At 43.4% G+C, this 17,014-nt stretch overlaps 1 protein-coding gene across 1 annotated transcript in view; it reads right to left on the bottom strand.

The window, feature by feature from the left end:
• The window catches only part of AIPL1 (aryl hydrocarbon receptor interacting protein like 1), a 94,546-nt gene that overhangs the window by 73,100 nt on the left and 4,432 nt on the right, over positions 1-17,014 (bottom strand). The window contains exon 2 of the mRNA XM_068265962.1: positions 3,659-3,838. Coding sequence (XP_068122063.1) covers positions 3,659-3,838 — 180 coding nt within the window. The remainder of the gene's footprint in view (positions 1-3,658; positions 3,839-17,014) is intronic.

Genomic DNA, 17,014 nt, shown 5'->3' with positions numbered 1-17,014 from the left:
TTTATGTGGTGTGAAGTGATGCTTCCTGTAAAAAGCTTTTCTGGCCTTTACAGTACCACTTACCATGTGCTTCTCACTGAAAGGGGGCACGCTTCTTTATATTTATGTACTACAGAAAATAAATACTTAGCAATATTATTGGACAGATGACCTTTCGAAACTACCTGCTCCAAATAATGGGCTCTGCGCTGTACACATAATGCTGCACAGCTCTGAACTTTTCAGGGCTTAAATATCACTATGTAATGCTAAAAATAGCTGTTAAAATGTAGCACTTCACATTCACCAGCAGTCAGTGAAAGTTCTGGCATTTTGAACATACTACTTACACTGGAAAATAATTAACATAATGAGCATTATTACAGCAGCATCCGGAAGATCTAAGAGTTGTTCAAAACTGGACAGCACACACATTTTCCAACTATGCAGGAAATAGTTGCCTTTGTCAGTGCTAAAATTAACTGAAAACCCTTGTCCCCTCTGCTAAGCTCAAAAAGTATCTTATTCATATAGGGCTATGTACTACCGGTATCTAATTATCATAGGTGGAGCCATAACTAGGTTCATAAACATAAACAAGAAATAAAGAGAGAAAGAAAGAAAGAAAGAAAGAAAGAAAGAAAGAAAGAAAGAAAGAAAGAAAGAAAGAAAGAAAGAAAGAAAGAAAGAAAGGGCAATATTATCAGTACTACTGCTATTAGCGCAACCCATAGTACTCGAGTAACGGGAGCAGTGGTACAATAGCACACATTACTTACGCACGTTAACTTGGCAACATGCGCATTCCTCAAGTAATGCGGGTCATGGTAATAGTGTAACCCTCAGTACACCATTGCGGTGGTACTGGTAATATTGCCATGTGCTGTCTCTGCATGCCAATATTACAGCTACTTAGTGCTTCAGACCCCTATTGTCTCATTGCTATATGAAATACGCTGTAGATCATCTCAGTAAAACAGAAGTATACAAAATCATATCATTGTGATGGATTAGTTAGTTTTGTTTTTTTTTAGAAAGTGAAGGCCTTTAAATAGACCCTGAGCAGCTCGCGTGGTTATGCATTTAAGCATACCCACGAATACATGGTAATAGCCTCTCACTTACCGGCCGTGATGTAAAGCTTTCTCCCGACGACGCCCCTGCCCCGATCCGGTCGGTGTAAATTGCATTAGGGCCAGCGTCTCGCAGCAAAGTTGCGCTGTGACCCTGGAAGCTCCTTTGTGCACTTAGCAATGACATGCTGCTTGTGCAGGGATAGGCTGCGAGGAGGAGGACGGAAGCCTTGAGCATGCGCAGACCACATGACCAGGGCCGGATTTGTGGGAAGTCAGACTAGGCCCAGGCCTAGGGCGGTGGGGGGAGCTGGGGCGCCTGCTATGTATCCTAGCTATGTACCGTTACTGCTCGCTTACTCCCTGCTTTCACCCCCGCTTGTCTGCCTATGTGTGAGATCCAAACTTCCCCTTTCTCTGCTGCCGCTATTAGACCTGCAGCAATCAGCGTGGCCCCCAGTGATGAGTCAGGCGAGTGGTGACCAATCACAGCACTGTATACTTCACACTAACTTTATGTGAAGTATGCAGCGCCCCTATTGGTCACCACTCGCCTGACTCATCACTGGGGGCCACGCTGATTGCTGCAGGTCTAATAGCGGCAGCGGAGAAAGGGGAAATTTGGATCTCACACATAGGCAGACAAGTGGGGGTGAAAGCAGGGAGTATGCGGGCAGTAACAGCAGAGCTAATACACCAAGATGCGGGAGAGAAGGAAGTGGACAGCCGCCAGCGAGCGGGGCAGCAGACCGAGGGAAGCTGCTATCATCAGGTGAGTCACGGCTCAGCCCTCCAGATGACAAATGTGCCTGTATATATTCAGCATTTTCAGTGTGCATGTACACACAATTAGGGAATACTAGTGCCCGCTCCCTTTTCCCCGGCGCCAGATTCAGATTGTAGCTAGCTGAATGACAGCTCCAACCACCCTTTCACTCCCAGGCTCTCATCTCTTGTTGTCGGCAAAAGCTGCAGTCTGCCTTTCCCTCTCAGAAGCACACGCCAATACAGGGACAAGTGACATCCTGCAGACACCAGTGGTATGCTAGGTAAACGCCCCCCCCCCCCCCCTTCCTCCCCCCTCGCTTCCACTTGTCATTTTCTTACTGACCAGCTTTGATCTCTGCTGCTCTTATCTCTGCTCACACCAGCTGCATCCCTACTTGTCTTGTAACCCTTCCACTGCTGGTCCTAAACTGATTACTCACCTAGCTACGTAGGAAGATGGATCACAAAGACGTCGACAAGCGTTCTCTGATCCATCTTCCTGCTGGCTGGTACATGCGACGGCACACTAACGCGAACAAGAGTTCAATAGATCTTTGTACTTTGCGCAGGAGTTGTTGAAGCTTAAAGATCTGATCCTCCGTTTAAGACATTGTCACTGCGCATTTCAAACGTTGTTTATGTAATCGTAGTCCTGTTCCCATGACGTGATACCGAAACGATCACTTATCACTCAAAACAAAAAAATCGCCAGTTGTCAGAAAAATCGTGTAGTGGATACGGGCCTTTAGCTTTCTACATTATCACACAGGTCAGGGCATCCTAATAATCCTGTAGCCATGGCTACTTAAAGGGACTCAGAGCTCAGTAAAAGGCAAAAATGTATACATACCTGGGGTTTCCTCCAGCCCCATCCACTTGGATCACTCCCACACCGCTGTCCTCAGTCTTCTGTAGTGCCGGCACCAGGGCCCCGCTCTCCCGTCTCCAGTCTACGCAGGAGAAGTGTGCTCTTTGCGTATCTCTCCAGCAGCTGCCGGAGAGATACATAGAGGGCATACTTCTCTTACGTCAGACTGGCTCCGACTGACGGAAGTGCGCTGAGGATGGCGGCATGGGAGCAAACAGAGCGGATAGGGCTGGGGGAAGCCCCAGGTATGTATACATGTTTGCCTTTTACTGAGCTCTGAGTCCATTTAATAACAACTTATTTTTTATCTAGGGGCATAGTGGCTATTAAATTATGAAAAGGTGCATATAAATTATGTACGTGTGTGAGGGGTGCTATTGGTCGGAGGGGGTAGGGAGGGGGGGGGGGGGGGCAGTGATAGTCGGCCGAGGGCGGCAAAAAGCACAAATCCGGCCCTGCACATGACTTGACACCCGCTTCCGGGGTCACAGCGCAACTTTTCTAAGAGTCGCTGGCCCCATTGTAATTTACAGCAGCCGGACGGGGGAAGAATGCTTTACATCATGGCCGGTAAGTGAGGAGGTACTACCATGTATTTGTGGGTATGCTTAAATGCGTACCTACATGATCTGAGTCCCTTTAATGGACCATTATTGAAAAAATTTAAATAGATACATATAAAATGTACATTTCTCCTAGAGGCTGACACATGGAGGACAAAAACGGGGACACAGGGGGACAAAGGCTGACATCTTATAGTCTGAAGTGTCTGCTGAATAAACAGGGTTTATTTTTACGGGCCGTATTTACCAAAGATGTTCACAGCTGCAAATTCGCAAATATCACGCAAGTGAAACAAACTTTCTAAATGTTATCCAATGCTAATTAAAAATAGCTAAGGGAAAATGTATTGGATTTGGCAGTTCAGAGAAAAGTCTATAAAGTACTATAAAGTCTGTAAAGTACTTACCGTAACATCACACCAGAATTCAGCCACTTCACCAATCCTCATAGAGGCGAGCAGCATCTCCCAGACCTCCAGCTTGAACATGTTTCCGATAATTATTTCCATTGGGACGCCCACTTTTTTGCTGTCATCAATCACAGTCCTTTCACTGTCACATTTTAAAGTTTGGAAATGGAAAGTCACCTAACAAAAAAATACAGTATTACTTACAGTATTATTACTTACTACTACACATAAACAAAGTTCGATATATGGCTTGGTTATTATATTCCATGAAAACTAGTGTAGATTTGTAACTGTAAACATTTTGCTGTTACAGTGAACTGGTACAGTATATGTAGGATCAAGTTAAAAGATTCATGAGGTGAGTAAAAAAAGAAAAGTTTTACTCAACCAGGCCTTCTTTCAGCCCCTAGAAGACTATCGGTGCCCACGCCGCTGTTCCGTTCTTCTCCAGGCTGCCGCTCTGTAAGATAGCGAGTCGACCCGCAGGTGGTTTGGGATCTTCTGCGCATGCACGGCACCCGTGCACCACTCCACACCTCTCTAGATTGTGCTCCAAATGCTGGGACCACTCTGTGCTTGTCAAAGCAGTGGCCTGGAGAAGAGCGCAACAGCTGCATGGGCACCGAGTGACTTCTAGGGGCTGGAAGAAGCCCCAGGCTTCTCACCTCATGTATCCTTTAAATAGATTTCAAAAGGACTATTTTAGTCAAAAAGCAAGTTGCAGATATGCCACCACATAAGAAACTAGTAATTAAAACATTATGTAACTTGCAGGAAAGGACTGCTGAGCACTAAAAAATTATATCCTCAATAGTAGCACCAACTACTGCTTCCAAACTGCATCTTTAAGGCACATCACCATAACAGATGTGCTTGGCTCTTCTACTGACCACATATGCTATTGCTCCGTTGTTATTGCCTGATGAAGCGGGATCAAACCTGCGAAATGCGTTGCATATTTGGAGTTCATAAATAAAATATATTGACTGTCTTTACTACAGTCGTTGTGCGTCTACTTGGAGGTGGTAAGTCCACCACTACCTCCTCTTTTGGTTTTTTAAGCTCATTTAGCTTACTTTTATCCTTTTGGCGCCTCTGTTCTCCCGCAGGTGGTTTTGGATCTTCTGCGCATGCACGGCTGCACTCCACGCCTCTCATGATTGCGCTCCAATTGCTGGGACCACTCTGTGCTTGTGCAGGTCAAGAGGACTAGAACTGTGCAAGCATAGAGCCGTGGCCGGGAGCACTATGCGCTTGCTCAGTTCTAAAGGGCTGAACCTGCGCTAGCACAGACCTCTCCTAGCCACAAGAGTGCAATCATGAGAGGTTCGCGAGGTGTCCACGCATGTGCAGAAGATCCCGATCCAACCGTGGGTCACGATCTTACAGAGGTCAAAGCAGTGGCCTGGAGAAGAGCGCAACAGCTGCATGGGCACCGAGTGACTTCTAGGGGCTGGAAGAAGCCCCAGGTGAGTCAAACGTTTATTTTTTTTCTCACCTCATGTATCCTTTAAATAGATTTCAAAAGGACTATTTTATTTAAAAAGCAAGTTGCAGATATGCCACCACTGTCTTATAAGAAACTAGTAATTAGACGATTATGTAACTTGCAAGAAAGGACTGCTGAGCACTAAACAATTATATCCTCAGTAGTAGCACCAACTACTGCTCCCAAACTGTATCTTTAAGGTACATCACCACAACAGAATACTTCTATGTGAACTTCACGTACTGTGGGGGTGGAGCATCTCCACACAACCCTAAGGGCTCATTCACACTAGAGGCAATTTGCAGTGTTTCCCCACATGCAAAATTAGATGGGGAACCGCAGCCTATTGAAATCAATGGGCTGCTTCCGAATTTGTGTGCAGGGGAAAAAAACATAGTGCCAGATGCTTTCTTCCACAAACAGCATCCAAAACCTCATAGCCACGCATTGCATGGCTTGAGGGATTCAGATGCATAGCACTGGCATATGTGGAAAGTGGGCCTAAGAATGGGCTTGAATGGAGGAAAGCACACTGCAGTTGGGTTTTTGAGCAATGGAAATGTGTTCTCTGTAGAGATGAATCATTTCATGACCTGCCAGTTTGATAGACGACTATTGGATTTGCAGATGACAGTGCTATGCTACCTGCATAGTGTCAACTTAAAAATGTAACACAGGGAAGAATAATGACAGCAGAATCAGAGCTAACCTGGGAGGCTCTTTCATGGTTTGTGCTTATTCCCTCAATTTCAATGATGAAATATATTTATGCTACAGCATTGAATTACATTGTAGAACTGTATGGGCTTCAAGATTTATAGCAAAAGTTTGTAAAGTGTTCTTCCCTGTGCAGAGATCCATAAAGAGTTATTTTACTGGGAGTGGTGAGGAACAGCATGACTAAGCTACTCAAAGCCCATACCTGATCTCAAAGAGAAACCTTTGGGAGGACCTGAAATATAGACTCTGAGCCTTGTCCAAGATCAAAGCTTGTCATCACTGATGGTCTTGTGTCTAAATAGAAACACATCTTTGCACAGCCTAACATCTACTGGAAACCTTCCCCAAAGAGTGGAGAGGCTTATGAAAGCAATATTCACATAAAGAAAAAACTGGGTCTCCACCTGGATAAGTTGCAAACTGCTTTTACTTTATATCATATCACAGCGACATCATGCACAACGTTTTAGTCGTCAAGATCTTCATCAAGTGCACTTTATGAAGGTCTTGAGGATATGTACTTTGGTTCTTCAGGAATCTGGACCTTACTCGTTTGACTCCCTGGGGCACATTACGTGGATTAAGGGGCGATTGAGTGGAGTTTGAAGGTTTGCAATCGTAATCGCCATGCAATTGCGTTTTGTGAATTGTAGTATGAACTAAGTCTTGTGGTTTAAAAATACAAACTTGTGTGGTGTCCATGTACCGTGTTTAGGAATACGCTGCTTCTTAGTTTAAGTAGAAATATAGGTTTAACAGATCAGTCAAACAACCAAGCAGTCCACTGCGCTCAATCCACGAGGAAATGAATGTTGGTTTTAGCCTCCAGTACATGCAGCTCCAAAGTCTTGTGGGAAAAAACAAGCGTGTGTCTAAAGAATCTGACAAAGGCGCACGGCGCCGAAACGCGTAATGACGTAATTTGGCGCACCGATCGAGGAACCACCCACCCCCTGCCCAGACACCGCCGACACACGGAGCATCAACCCTCGCTACTGGCCGCAGTGAGGTTGCAACGTGAGGTGATACTGCTATACGGAGGTTGGAGTCGGAATCCGTGGAGATTTTAGCTACATGCTTAAAAGTGATTTTATTTTTGTAAGTAGATTTTATCTTGTTTGCGAAGTGATTAAAAGGTTTAATGCACCAGAGAGCGCTCCTATTTTTGCTTACTTCTTTAACAGATCAGTAACTGTGGAGGACACATGTAGATATCTCATGTCATTGCTGTCATGATAAGAGACCTACTTGTCAACTGATGTGACAGAAGGCAAGTGATCTGGCTGCTGTCATCTATAAATGCTGACCAACCTGATTCCAGTATTCTGCAACACCATCCATGACCTACGGCTAAACATTTGTATATTGGAAATCGTTTTATAAAATCCCGACCTATGCTATGCATTCCAAATAAAGATAAACCACAAAGCTTGTATGATTTGATCTCAATCACATTCAGGTTGTAGTGACACTGGCTGGCAGCACCTCAATATGGGCCGTTTGGTAATGATTTAGATTCTGCATTGATTTACTGTGCTCGTAAGTGCATGTGGCATTTGTGTGATTACATCATTCTAAACTGATCTCAGTATGAAGTATATACCGCAGCCAGCTATTACTATCCCACCATTGTTAAACCGTGCTACAACATTACTTATCTCTGCGCTGTTAGGACAATGCAGCCTGATTGCTCCTGACATGTCTGAGATAAAAGTTAGGTTTGGTTTTTTTTGTATTGTAGACAGTATAAAGGGGACCATACATGGTTAGATTGCCATACAATGTTGCAAATAGATCAGTTCCTCTCTGATCTGAATCTGATCAGCTCACAGATTCTCAATAAATTTCACAATGAAACCTATTAAAACACTATTAAACTGCAGCATTGCACTGTTTGATGCAGCGCAATGCTATGGGCTGTCAGTGTACCACCACTCCCTTGTATTACATATAATAATAAGGATTCAGTTTTTACACGAAGCAGGTGTCTTCAGCGGCCGGCAACGGGTGTGCAGCGCCTGACTTGGGCACCGCTATTGCACTAGCGCTATAGTGCGCCACGCACAGGTCATTTGAATTACTTCTCCCTTCGAGTCGCTACAACTCGGAGGCGGAATAATATTTAACGCCACCGGGAATTTAAGCAGCAGGGTGAGCCGCCATTTGGCTCACCCTGCGCCCAACTCACTGACGCCATACATTAACATACGCGCTTTTACACCTCATTTTATATCCCTGAGAAAATATCAAATAAAATCACACAAAAAATAGTAAACCAGCAGAATCAGAGGAAAAATAAAAGGCTTTCAGCTGGGTTAATTGGATTATCCTTCATATTTACATTTTTTGTCATGAAAATCCCTTCAGCACTGACAGTAAAGGCTGGGTACAGTTGATCCAATTTTCATGTCAGATAGACTGATCAATCAATGATTTCCAGCATGTCCAAACTGCTTCTGATCAAGAAAGGGATTCATTATGAGACCAGTACTGCACAAAATTGTTGTTTTTCTCGATCGGAAGCAGATTGGACATGCTGGAAATTATCGAACAATCAGTCTATCTGATGCAAAAATTGCATTGTATGTGTGTCCAGCATAATGCTGCAATTGCTAAAATACAAAGCACTGCACCACAGTTGTACAATTTATTAATTTTTTATGTACTTTTAACCATTGTTACATGATTTGTTACTTTTGATAGTCATGTTGTCTGTGTTTATTGCGCAGCTAGCAAGTGTCGTTTTACTTGGCCAATAAAGTTCTAATACTGATAAACATTGCTATTGGTTCTCAGTAGGAGAGCAATTCAGCAACTGGGGGAAACATCAAAATATTAGGCTGTGCTTGCTCTGGCTGTAAACCTTAGCTAAAATGATTCCCCATTCATGATAAAAAAACACCACATTTAGTTAAATTTGCATTGAGGCCTAACCCACCAAATTGAGGATGGTGGCCAAAGTGTCAGTGACATCATTACACATATCCTTTTCTATTTTCATTTTTTTTAAATACTAGTAGTGCACATATATCATTTTAGGTGTTCCAGATCTGGGTCTTTATGGTAGTTTTCATTGGGTCAGTGACATGGAAGGATGGCAAGTGGTGGTGGTTCTAGAGCCAAGGCTTTTGTAAGAGACCATTATAGACATGATGGAATACTCATGTAATTGATCACTTTGTGACATTCGTATATATATTAGCTGAAGAGTGTAATGGTTAAGGGCTTTGCCTCTGACATAGGAGACCTGGGTTCAAATCTTGTCTCTTCCTATTCAGTGTGTGAGTCCAACAGGAGACAAATATAAACATTGAAATTATTACGTATACAACTTTTTGTGGGAATGGGTTTCCTTCCTCAAAGTCACACACAGTAGCTCAAATAAGTATGTGTCCTGCATACCACACACTAGGTACTGCCCTGCACCGCACATACTGTACAATATACTGGGGCTTCTGTCCTGGTTCCTGTTGGCTCCAGAAGGTGAGCCAACCCTCTCTAGGACACAACATTGTGCTAATGTTGTGCAATCTCTCCCTTTTGCCTCTGCATGGAGGGGAGCAGTGGCTGGTACCTACTTGGTCCTACCTCCTGTATACTGAGAAGTAGGTTTGCACGGTTTAGGCAATCTAATGTATGCAGTGATGAAGAAGCAGCACATGGATTCTTAGAAAGTGCCTTGGGGAGTGTGATAGCGGGAGTTGGGACAGATAAGAGGCTCTACGTGCTTCAACTCATTGGCTGTCTGACTAGATGATGCCATCACGTCGTCTTCAAGTTTAAGATCCTCAAAGGCGTAGGTATGTTCCAGATGGCGTTGTTCTGAACGAAGGGAGAACCAAGATACAGCTCTCGCAATGCTAAGCAAAGTAGGGCAATATAACAAATACAGGTTTATTCCCCTATTGATAACCTAGCCTGTCCTCTGGCAGCGTAATTCAGGTCCGGCTATCGCTGGCACCCGAATTACGGAGATTTCAGGAGAAATTCCCCCCGTGGCGCTATAGACTGTAATAAAAGTACAGTCTATGGCTACACCTAAAGCAGGCGCTACGTGGCTCAGAGCCAGCGTAGAAACCACCTGTCTCACCCTCAAAGGTGAATATAGAGGGGTTCTATGGGAGAGGTATCATAATTAGGTTAGTTAAAAAGAAAATGTTCATGTGGACTTTATAATTTATGCCCAATTCTCCCTATCTATATATAGGAATTAATATTTTTACAATTTAGGTTTTTTTTGCGTTTCTCTGTCTTCTCTGTTTTGACTGCCAACATGGCCAATTCTCCTTTTACTTTGCAAGCATAATTGATAAGATTTCATAAACACAACAAGATTAATTATACTATGCAGCTCTATGCGGCCTCTGCGGACCTATATAACTCTGGCAATGAAACGCAATTAAAAACGGTAGTGATCGAGGGAGTTATTTCATTTCTTTTTTAGCATAATCAACTTAGAAAATATGCTGACTTCGTTCTAAAAGTTATTTAGATCAAGAAAAACATACTTTCCAATAATTCCAGGGAGGCTGCTATTGTAAGATAATGGTGCTGCTACCTCAGTGACATATAGTGTCTGTTTTCCCAATTTGTTGGCTATTATGCAAAAACAAACTGTTTCTCTCCCGTTACTGGGTCTGGGCTGATTTGAAAGTGTGTCTTTAAAGGGAATCTGAAGTGAAAATAAACTTATGATATAATGACCTACTGTATATGTGTAGTACAGCTAAGCAATAGAACATCAGTAGCAAAGATATGAGTCTCATATTGTTTCCAGTAAAGAAAGAGTTAAGAAACTGCACTTGTTATCTATGAAAAAGAGCTTCTCTGAGCTCTCCAACTAATTTAGTCAAAAAAAAAGCTATATAGCTGAAAATAAAAATGAGACTCCTTTCTTCTTTGCTACTAATGTTCTGTTATGTACTACAGATACAATTAATTATATTATCAGCTTTTTTTCGCTTTGGTGTCACTTTAAAAAGTGCATACAAAAACATAGAATAAATGTACTTTTCATGATGACCAGTCCATTATTTGTTTCTGTTATTTAGTGGCTTGTGGCTAAGTAGCTAGCACCATCACCATCTAGCACCAGCAGTGCTACACTTCCAGGTTTTAATTTCATTCAGAAATATCTGTCTGCAATTTGCATACTTTTTCTCTCTCTGTCTTTGTATTACTTGTTTTCTCTGGCTTCTAGGTTAATTGGTACCATCCTAGAATGCCCCTAGGCTGTAGCAGGGACATCCATGGTCCTGCCTTGACCTGGATTTCCTCCTACCTATCCAATCACTCCTTCACAACTTCCTTCAATGGCTCCTCCTCAATCCCTGCCCCCCTCTCAGTTGGGGTCCCCAGGGCTCTGTTCTGGGCCCCCTTCTTTTCTCCATATACACTTCCTCAATTGGCAAGCTTATCTCCTCCCTGGGCTTCAAATATCACCTCTATGCCGATGACACTCAGATTTACCTCCATACCCCCGATCTCTCATCCACCACCATAAACAAGGTCTCCACGTGTCTCTCAGCAATTTCCTCCTGGATGTCTGCTAGGTTCCTGAAGCTTAACCTAGACAAAACTGAGCTCCTGATCTTTCCACCCCATGCTGCTGCACCCCTCCCAGATTTCCACCTGACAAACAATCGATAACACAACCATTTACTCTACCTCCCAGGCCCGCTGTCTGGGTGTCACCTTGGACTCTGAACTCTCCTTCATCCCACACATCAAAAACATCACCAGAGCCTGCAATTTCCACCTCCGTAATATCTCCAAGATCCGCCCCTTCTTAACTCCGGACACTACCAAACTGCTCATCCATGCCCTCATCATCTCCTGCCTTGATTACTGTAACTCCCTCCTTTCTGGCCTCCCCTTGAAACGCACTGCCCCCTTGCAATCAGTGATGAACGCGGCTGCAAGACTCATCCATTCTTCGCACCACTCCGCATCCACATCTCCCCTTTGTGAATCCCTGCACTGGCTCCCTATCCGTTTCAGAATACCCTTCAAGATTCTATGCCTGGCGTATAAATCTGTGCACAAAACCTGCCCTACCTACATCTCAGAGCTTGTTCACAGGTATACAACAGGTTGCCCCCTCCGATCCTAAAACGACCTTCGCCTCACCACCCCACGCATTACCCACTCCCATGCCCGCCTGCAGGATTTCTCAGGAGCTGCCCCCACCCTCTGGAACGCCCTTCCACCACCCATCAGACTTGCTCCCTCTTTCAACACATTCAAGCAAGCCCTCAAAACCCACCTCTTTATGATGGCCTACCCACCTCCTACCGCACAGTAACTCTCTACTGAATATTTAACAGCCCCACCTAGTGTTTCCATCTCACCCTTTAGATTGTAAGCCTCTGGCAGGGTCCTCCGCTCCCTAGTGTAATCTACAGGATCATGTGCTCCTGTCCTATGACAGCCTGTACTTGTATTACTGGGCCTACCCAACCAGCCCATATTGCATGATCATGCATTTTGTACAATTTGCATGTATAAATTTGTTCTATGTGTATAACCCTATGTATGTCATCCTTGTATCATTGTATATATTTATTGTCCAGCGCTGCGTAATATGTTGACGCTTTATAAATACAATATATAATAATAATAATAGATAGTGAGCCCATCTGAGGGAAAGCTAATGACATGAATAAGGGCCCGCTCATTCTGTAATTAAAAAAAAACAACAAAACATCATTTTCCAGAATGCAACCTTCCCCTCCCCCCACAAAAAATAAAAATAAAAAATGGATGGTAAATGCATCTTCTGTTATTAATAGTATGAACGTGAACGCAGCATACACTGACTGGACCACAAAGGTAGAATCCTGACCTGCTGCATTTTTCTGCAAGTATATCAGGATCGTGCCACAAACCCAAACACAATGGAAGCCTACGGGAATGGACAGGCTGATTGCTGCATGCAAGACACAGACTCACCTGTCCGGTGGATTTGGTTTTGCCACCGCTGACACCCTCCATTCGATCCAAAGCAGGTCAGAGCCCAGCAGAAGCATGGGTCATCCCACTGATTTGCAAAAAACCAATGGGATTGCTGCTTCAACTAAGAAATTTCTCATTGGTTTATGGTAGACAAATGAGAATCCTCCCGGTTGCAAGGTAGGACTACTGTTGATTTTTTACAATCCAAAAAGGAGCTCCATGCTTCTGCCAGGCTCCGATCAGTTTCTGGAATAGCGGCGGATGGTACGGAAGATGAAGCGGACGGGTGGCAAAATGGCAGGTATGTAAATGAGTGGATGTGCTAACTGCACTGTTTCTGCATCTGCTGCATTAGTGTTGCAGTGTGAACCGGACCTTAATCAATAATCTCTATAAAGCATTGTGGCACACCAGCTCTTCAGTGACAATGATGCTTGGCTGACCTCTGAGTGCTTTGTTCTCCTAACCCCGCCTGATGGCAGCCGTTCAGTCATTGTTCCACCTCCATAGCAACAGATGCCTCACTAGCCTCTAGCACTGTGTACTGTAAAGCAGTGTTACCCAACCCTGGTCTCAAGGCCCACCAACAGTGCATGTTTTGTGGAAATCCATTAATCAGTTAATCAGCTCTCCTAAAACACTAATTACCCCACCTGTGCATGTTTGTGGTTTTCTGCAAAACATGTACTGTTGGTGGGCCTTGAGGACAGGGTTGGGGAACTCTGCAAAGCGCTCAGCCCCAAACTGTTGCCTCAGAGTCCCAATCCCTGCAGGCAACTCATACTCAAGTGAGTAGATTACGAGCTCTTTTGAGGGACAGTTTATGACATTACTATAGACTCTGTAAAGTGCTGCAGAAGATACAAAATAATAATAATTTGCCTGGTGAACCAGCATTTCAAATTATTATTTTGCTTATTGAAGATGTCAGGACTTTTTCAAATTTTGTGAGCTTGTCCACTAAGACATAATAAGAAGCAATTATTTCACCATTAAAATGCATACAAGCAGATATCAAATGACCTGACTTTCTTCTTGATTCACCATAACTGAAAATTAGAGTATATTTAAAAAAAAGTTTACAAATGACTGACATAATCCCACCAACTCCAACATGCTATTTAAACCTCTTCAATGTGGCTTTCAAACTACATACTCAACATAATCGTCTCTCATAAATCATGGCCAATGACCTCCTCAGAGCTAAGTCACAAGGTAACTAATCTCTCCTGTCTCTCTTGGATCACTCTGCTGTTTCTGATCCCCTACGTTTACTCTAGGCCATGCACTCCAACAATATTGATGACAATGGGCTCTACTCACAAAACCTCTCATACTGTAAATGTCTTATTTATCACCTAATTCATAAAATTAACCTTTCAGCACATTTACAAGAAACGTAATCACTTAAAGTAAGTTGTTACTGATTAACTTCATTTCAATATTACAGTACTTTTCTCACCTTGATTATATTATACTGTATTTTTGCTCTTTGTGAGTTTAAAAAAGTAACATAGAAAAACTGAGAAAAACAGGTGAAAAAGCTTTGTGAATTGTGCCCAAAGTCCTCTCTTGGTTCACTTTCTATTTATCCGAAAACTCTTTCCAAATCTTTTTTAATAGTACATTTTCCTCTTCCACCCCTCCTTGTTGGTGAGGCTCTAGGGACAGTCATTTGATGTGAGTTCTACTCCTTTACACTTTGGGCGGCGATCAGCCTAGTGTATAGATTTGTCGGCTGAGAGCATTGTTCTCCCCATTTACCCCTTGCCATGAGACTTTACACCTGTGCCCCTCCTTCGTCCTTCCGCCCATGCCACCCCACTCCCCCTCCACAGAACCAAAACATGTGCTAGCCTGCAGACTATTAACTGGTTTGTACAGCTATCAGCCCTCCAACATCTCCCAAGGGGACGGGTCACATACATCTCCACTCTCTGATGCCCTCACTGGATTTCCTACTAAATGTAAAGAAGCCTTCAAATCCTATCTCTTCTTAGTTGTGCCTACCTATATTCCTTTCAAACACTGGTTATTATCCATAAGTGGAAGGAGGGACTATACCATAGCTCCATTTCTCCAGCCTATCATACACCATGAGCTATTAAATATGTATTCAATATTAAAACTAAAAATATTACTAAATGCATTCTAAAACCTTGCTTGATCTAGCTATTAGCCACTCAGGGCCGGTTTAAGCAACAATGGGGCCCCAGGGCAAAATAAACCTGGGGGGGCTACCCAACAGATACCCCGGAACAAAAATCGGCATTAAGGGACCTTTTTTTGCAGCTGGTATAGTCAGGGTGCGAAGCCCCAATCGGTCGGAGCTCCACATTCTGGCTATCCCAGCCTGCATGGGGGACAAGGGGTTAAAAAGTTTCAGGAGGGGGACCCCACATAATTAAAAAAAAAATTACCACACTCTAAACATAAAAAAAGAATTGGGAAAATAGGAAAAAATGCCAGGGATCTTCATACAGCCATATTGCGGCTGTATAGCAATCCCTGGCCAAAGCGCAGCGGCTGCGTATGGACCCCCTGGAAACCCTGTCAGGAAATGTATTGCTCTTTCTTTTGATAACTGTAAAATTACACTACCGTTAGGTTTGCTACTAAAAGTGACATTTACCGCATTTAAAAGTATACTTTTTTCCCTTGAAACTTTAAAATTGATTTTCTCAAAAACTATAAAGTCTTTTTGAAAAAATAGTTTTTTCCTCTTATTCCCAATGATCTCCTTAATATATCCTGCAAATTTAGGGTTTCTTTCATTTAAGGTGGATTTGCTATTAACCCTTAAAGTTGGCGGGTTTTTAAATGTGTATTTTTTTTCCTTTGAAAAGTTAAAATCGATTTTCTCAAAAACTATAAGGTCTTTTTGAAAAATGTGGTTTTCCTCTTGTAGCCACTGGGGGCTCATACAGGCTTTGGGGCCCTGGGGCAATTGCCTCCTTTGCCTCTATGGTAGTGACGACCCTGTAGCCACTTCTACATTGTTATCAGTAAATCCAGTTACAGCTTCATGCAATAATACTGTTTTGGGCCTCAGTGTTCTGATTGTTGAAAGCACCCAGGGGTCCAATTAACAACCACCTGGAACACCTGTATCTGCAAATGTGTAAGGCTGTCAGCACCGGAGCAGTGCTTTTCAGCGCTGCTAGATTTGGGCGCAGCCGGCGCCTCCATAGACTTCAATAGGAATCACTCCTATTGCAGCGCTCAGTGAGTAACGTCGGCTCCGTCAGAAGACGGAGCCAAGATTGCTTAAAAGCATAATAATTCGGCCTCCAGCAATCCCTGGAAGCCGAATTATATCATTCCCCCACTATCCATGGCGGCCTGGAGGGGGAATAGTAATTAAATCGGCCCGGACTTGTGCAGAAGCAGGATCAGCCATATACCGCTGTATCCTGTGCCCAAGTCTACCGGCGCCGATTTCAAATGTACTCGTCAGCACAGCCCCATCAACTACAGAAAAAAATTTAGCCATGCCTTTATACTCTATTCTGTTCATAGATTCTGTTTTCCTAAGGAGAGACTTTTGAATATAGCAAACCTGCACTGTATTTTTTTTTGTTTGTTTGCTATTACATGGCAAAAGCTTGCAACCTTCACCTGGAATAAATTAGATCATAGTGAGGATAGCTGAATAAAAGCAGTGGTTGTGTATCTGCAGTAGTATACATGCACCTGCAATTGACCACCTGAATATATTTGACAAGATGTGTACTGCATGCACAGCATGGCTGTTACTAACTTAAAGGACACCTGAAGTGAGAGGAATATGGAGGCTGCCATATTTATTTCCTTTTAAGCAATACCAGTTGCCTGGCAGCCCTGCTGATCCTCTGCCTCTAATACTTTTAGCCATAGACCCTGAACAAGCATGCAGCAGATAAGGTGTTTCTGACATTATTGTCAGATCTGACAAGATTAGCCACATGCTTGTTTCTGGTGTTCTTCAGAAACATAGACCAACAGTGCTGCCAGGCAACTAGTATTGTTTAAAAAGAAATAAATATGGCAGCCACCAAATACTTTACACTTTAAGTTCCCTATAACCAGGGGTTTTTCTAGGTCCCTGGGAGATCTGGGGCAGCCCTAGGCACCAAGAGGGAATGAGTGTGTGGCAAGCGTAGCGGAGACAAATGGGTGTGGTCATGCCGTGTAAAGTGGGCATGGTCATA

Source organism: Hyperolius riggenbachi, chromosome 2, assembly GCF_040937935.1.
Source record: "Hyperolius riggenbachi isolate aHypRig1 chromosome 2, aHypRig1.pri, whole genome shotgun sequence".
Lineage (NCBI taxonomy): Eukaryota > Metazoa > Chordata > Amphibia > Anura > Hyperoliidae > Hyperolius > Hyperolius riggenbachi.
The sequence above is the reverse complement of the archived record's forward strand: the minus strand, read 5'-3'. Positions and strand labels throughout refer to the sequence as shown.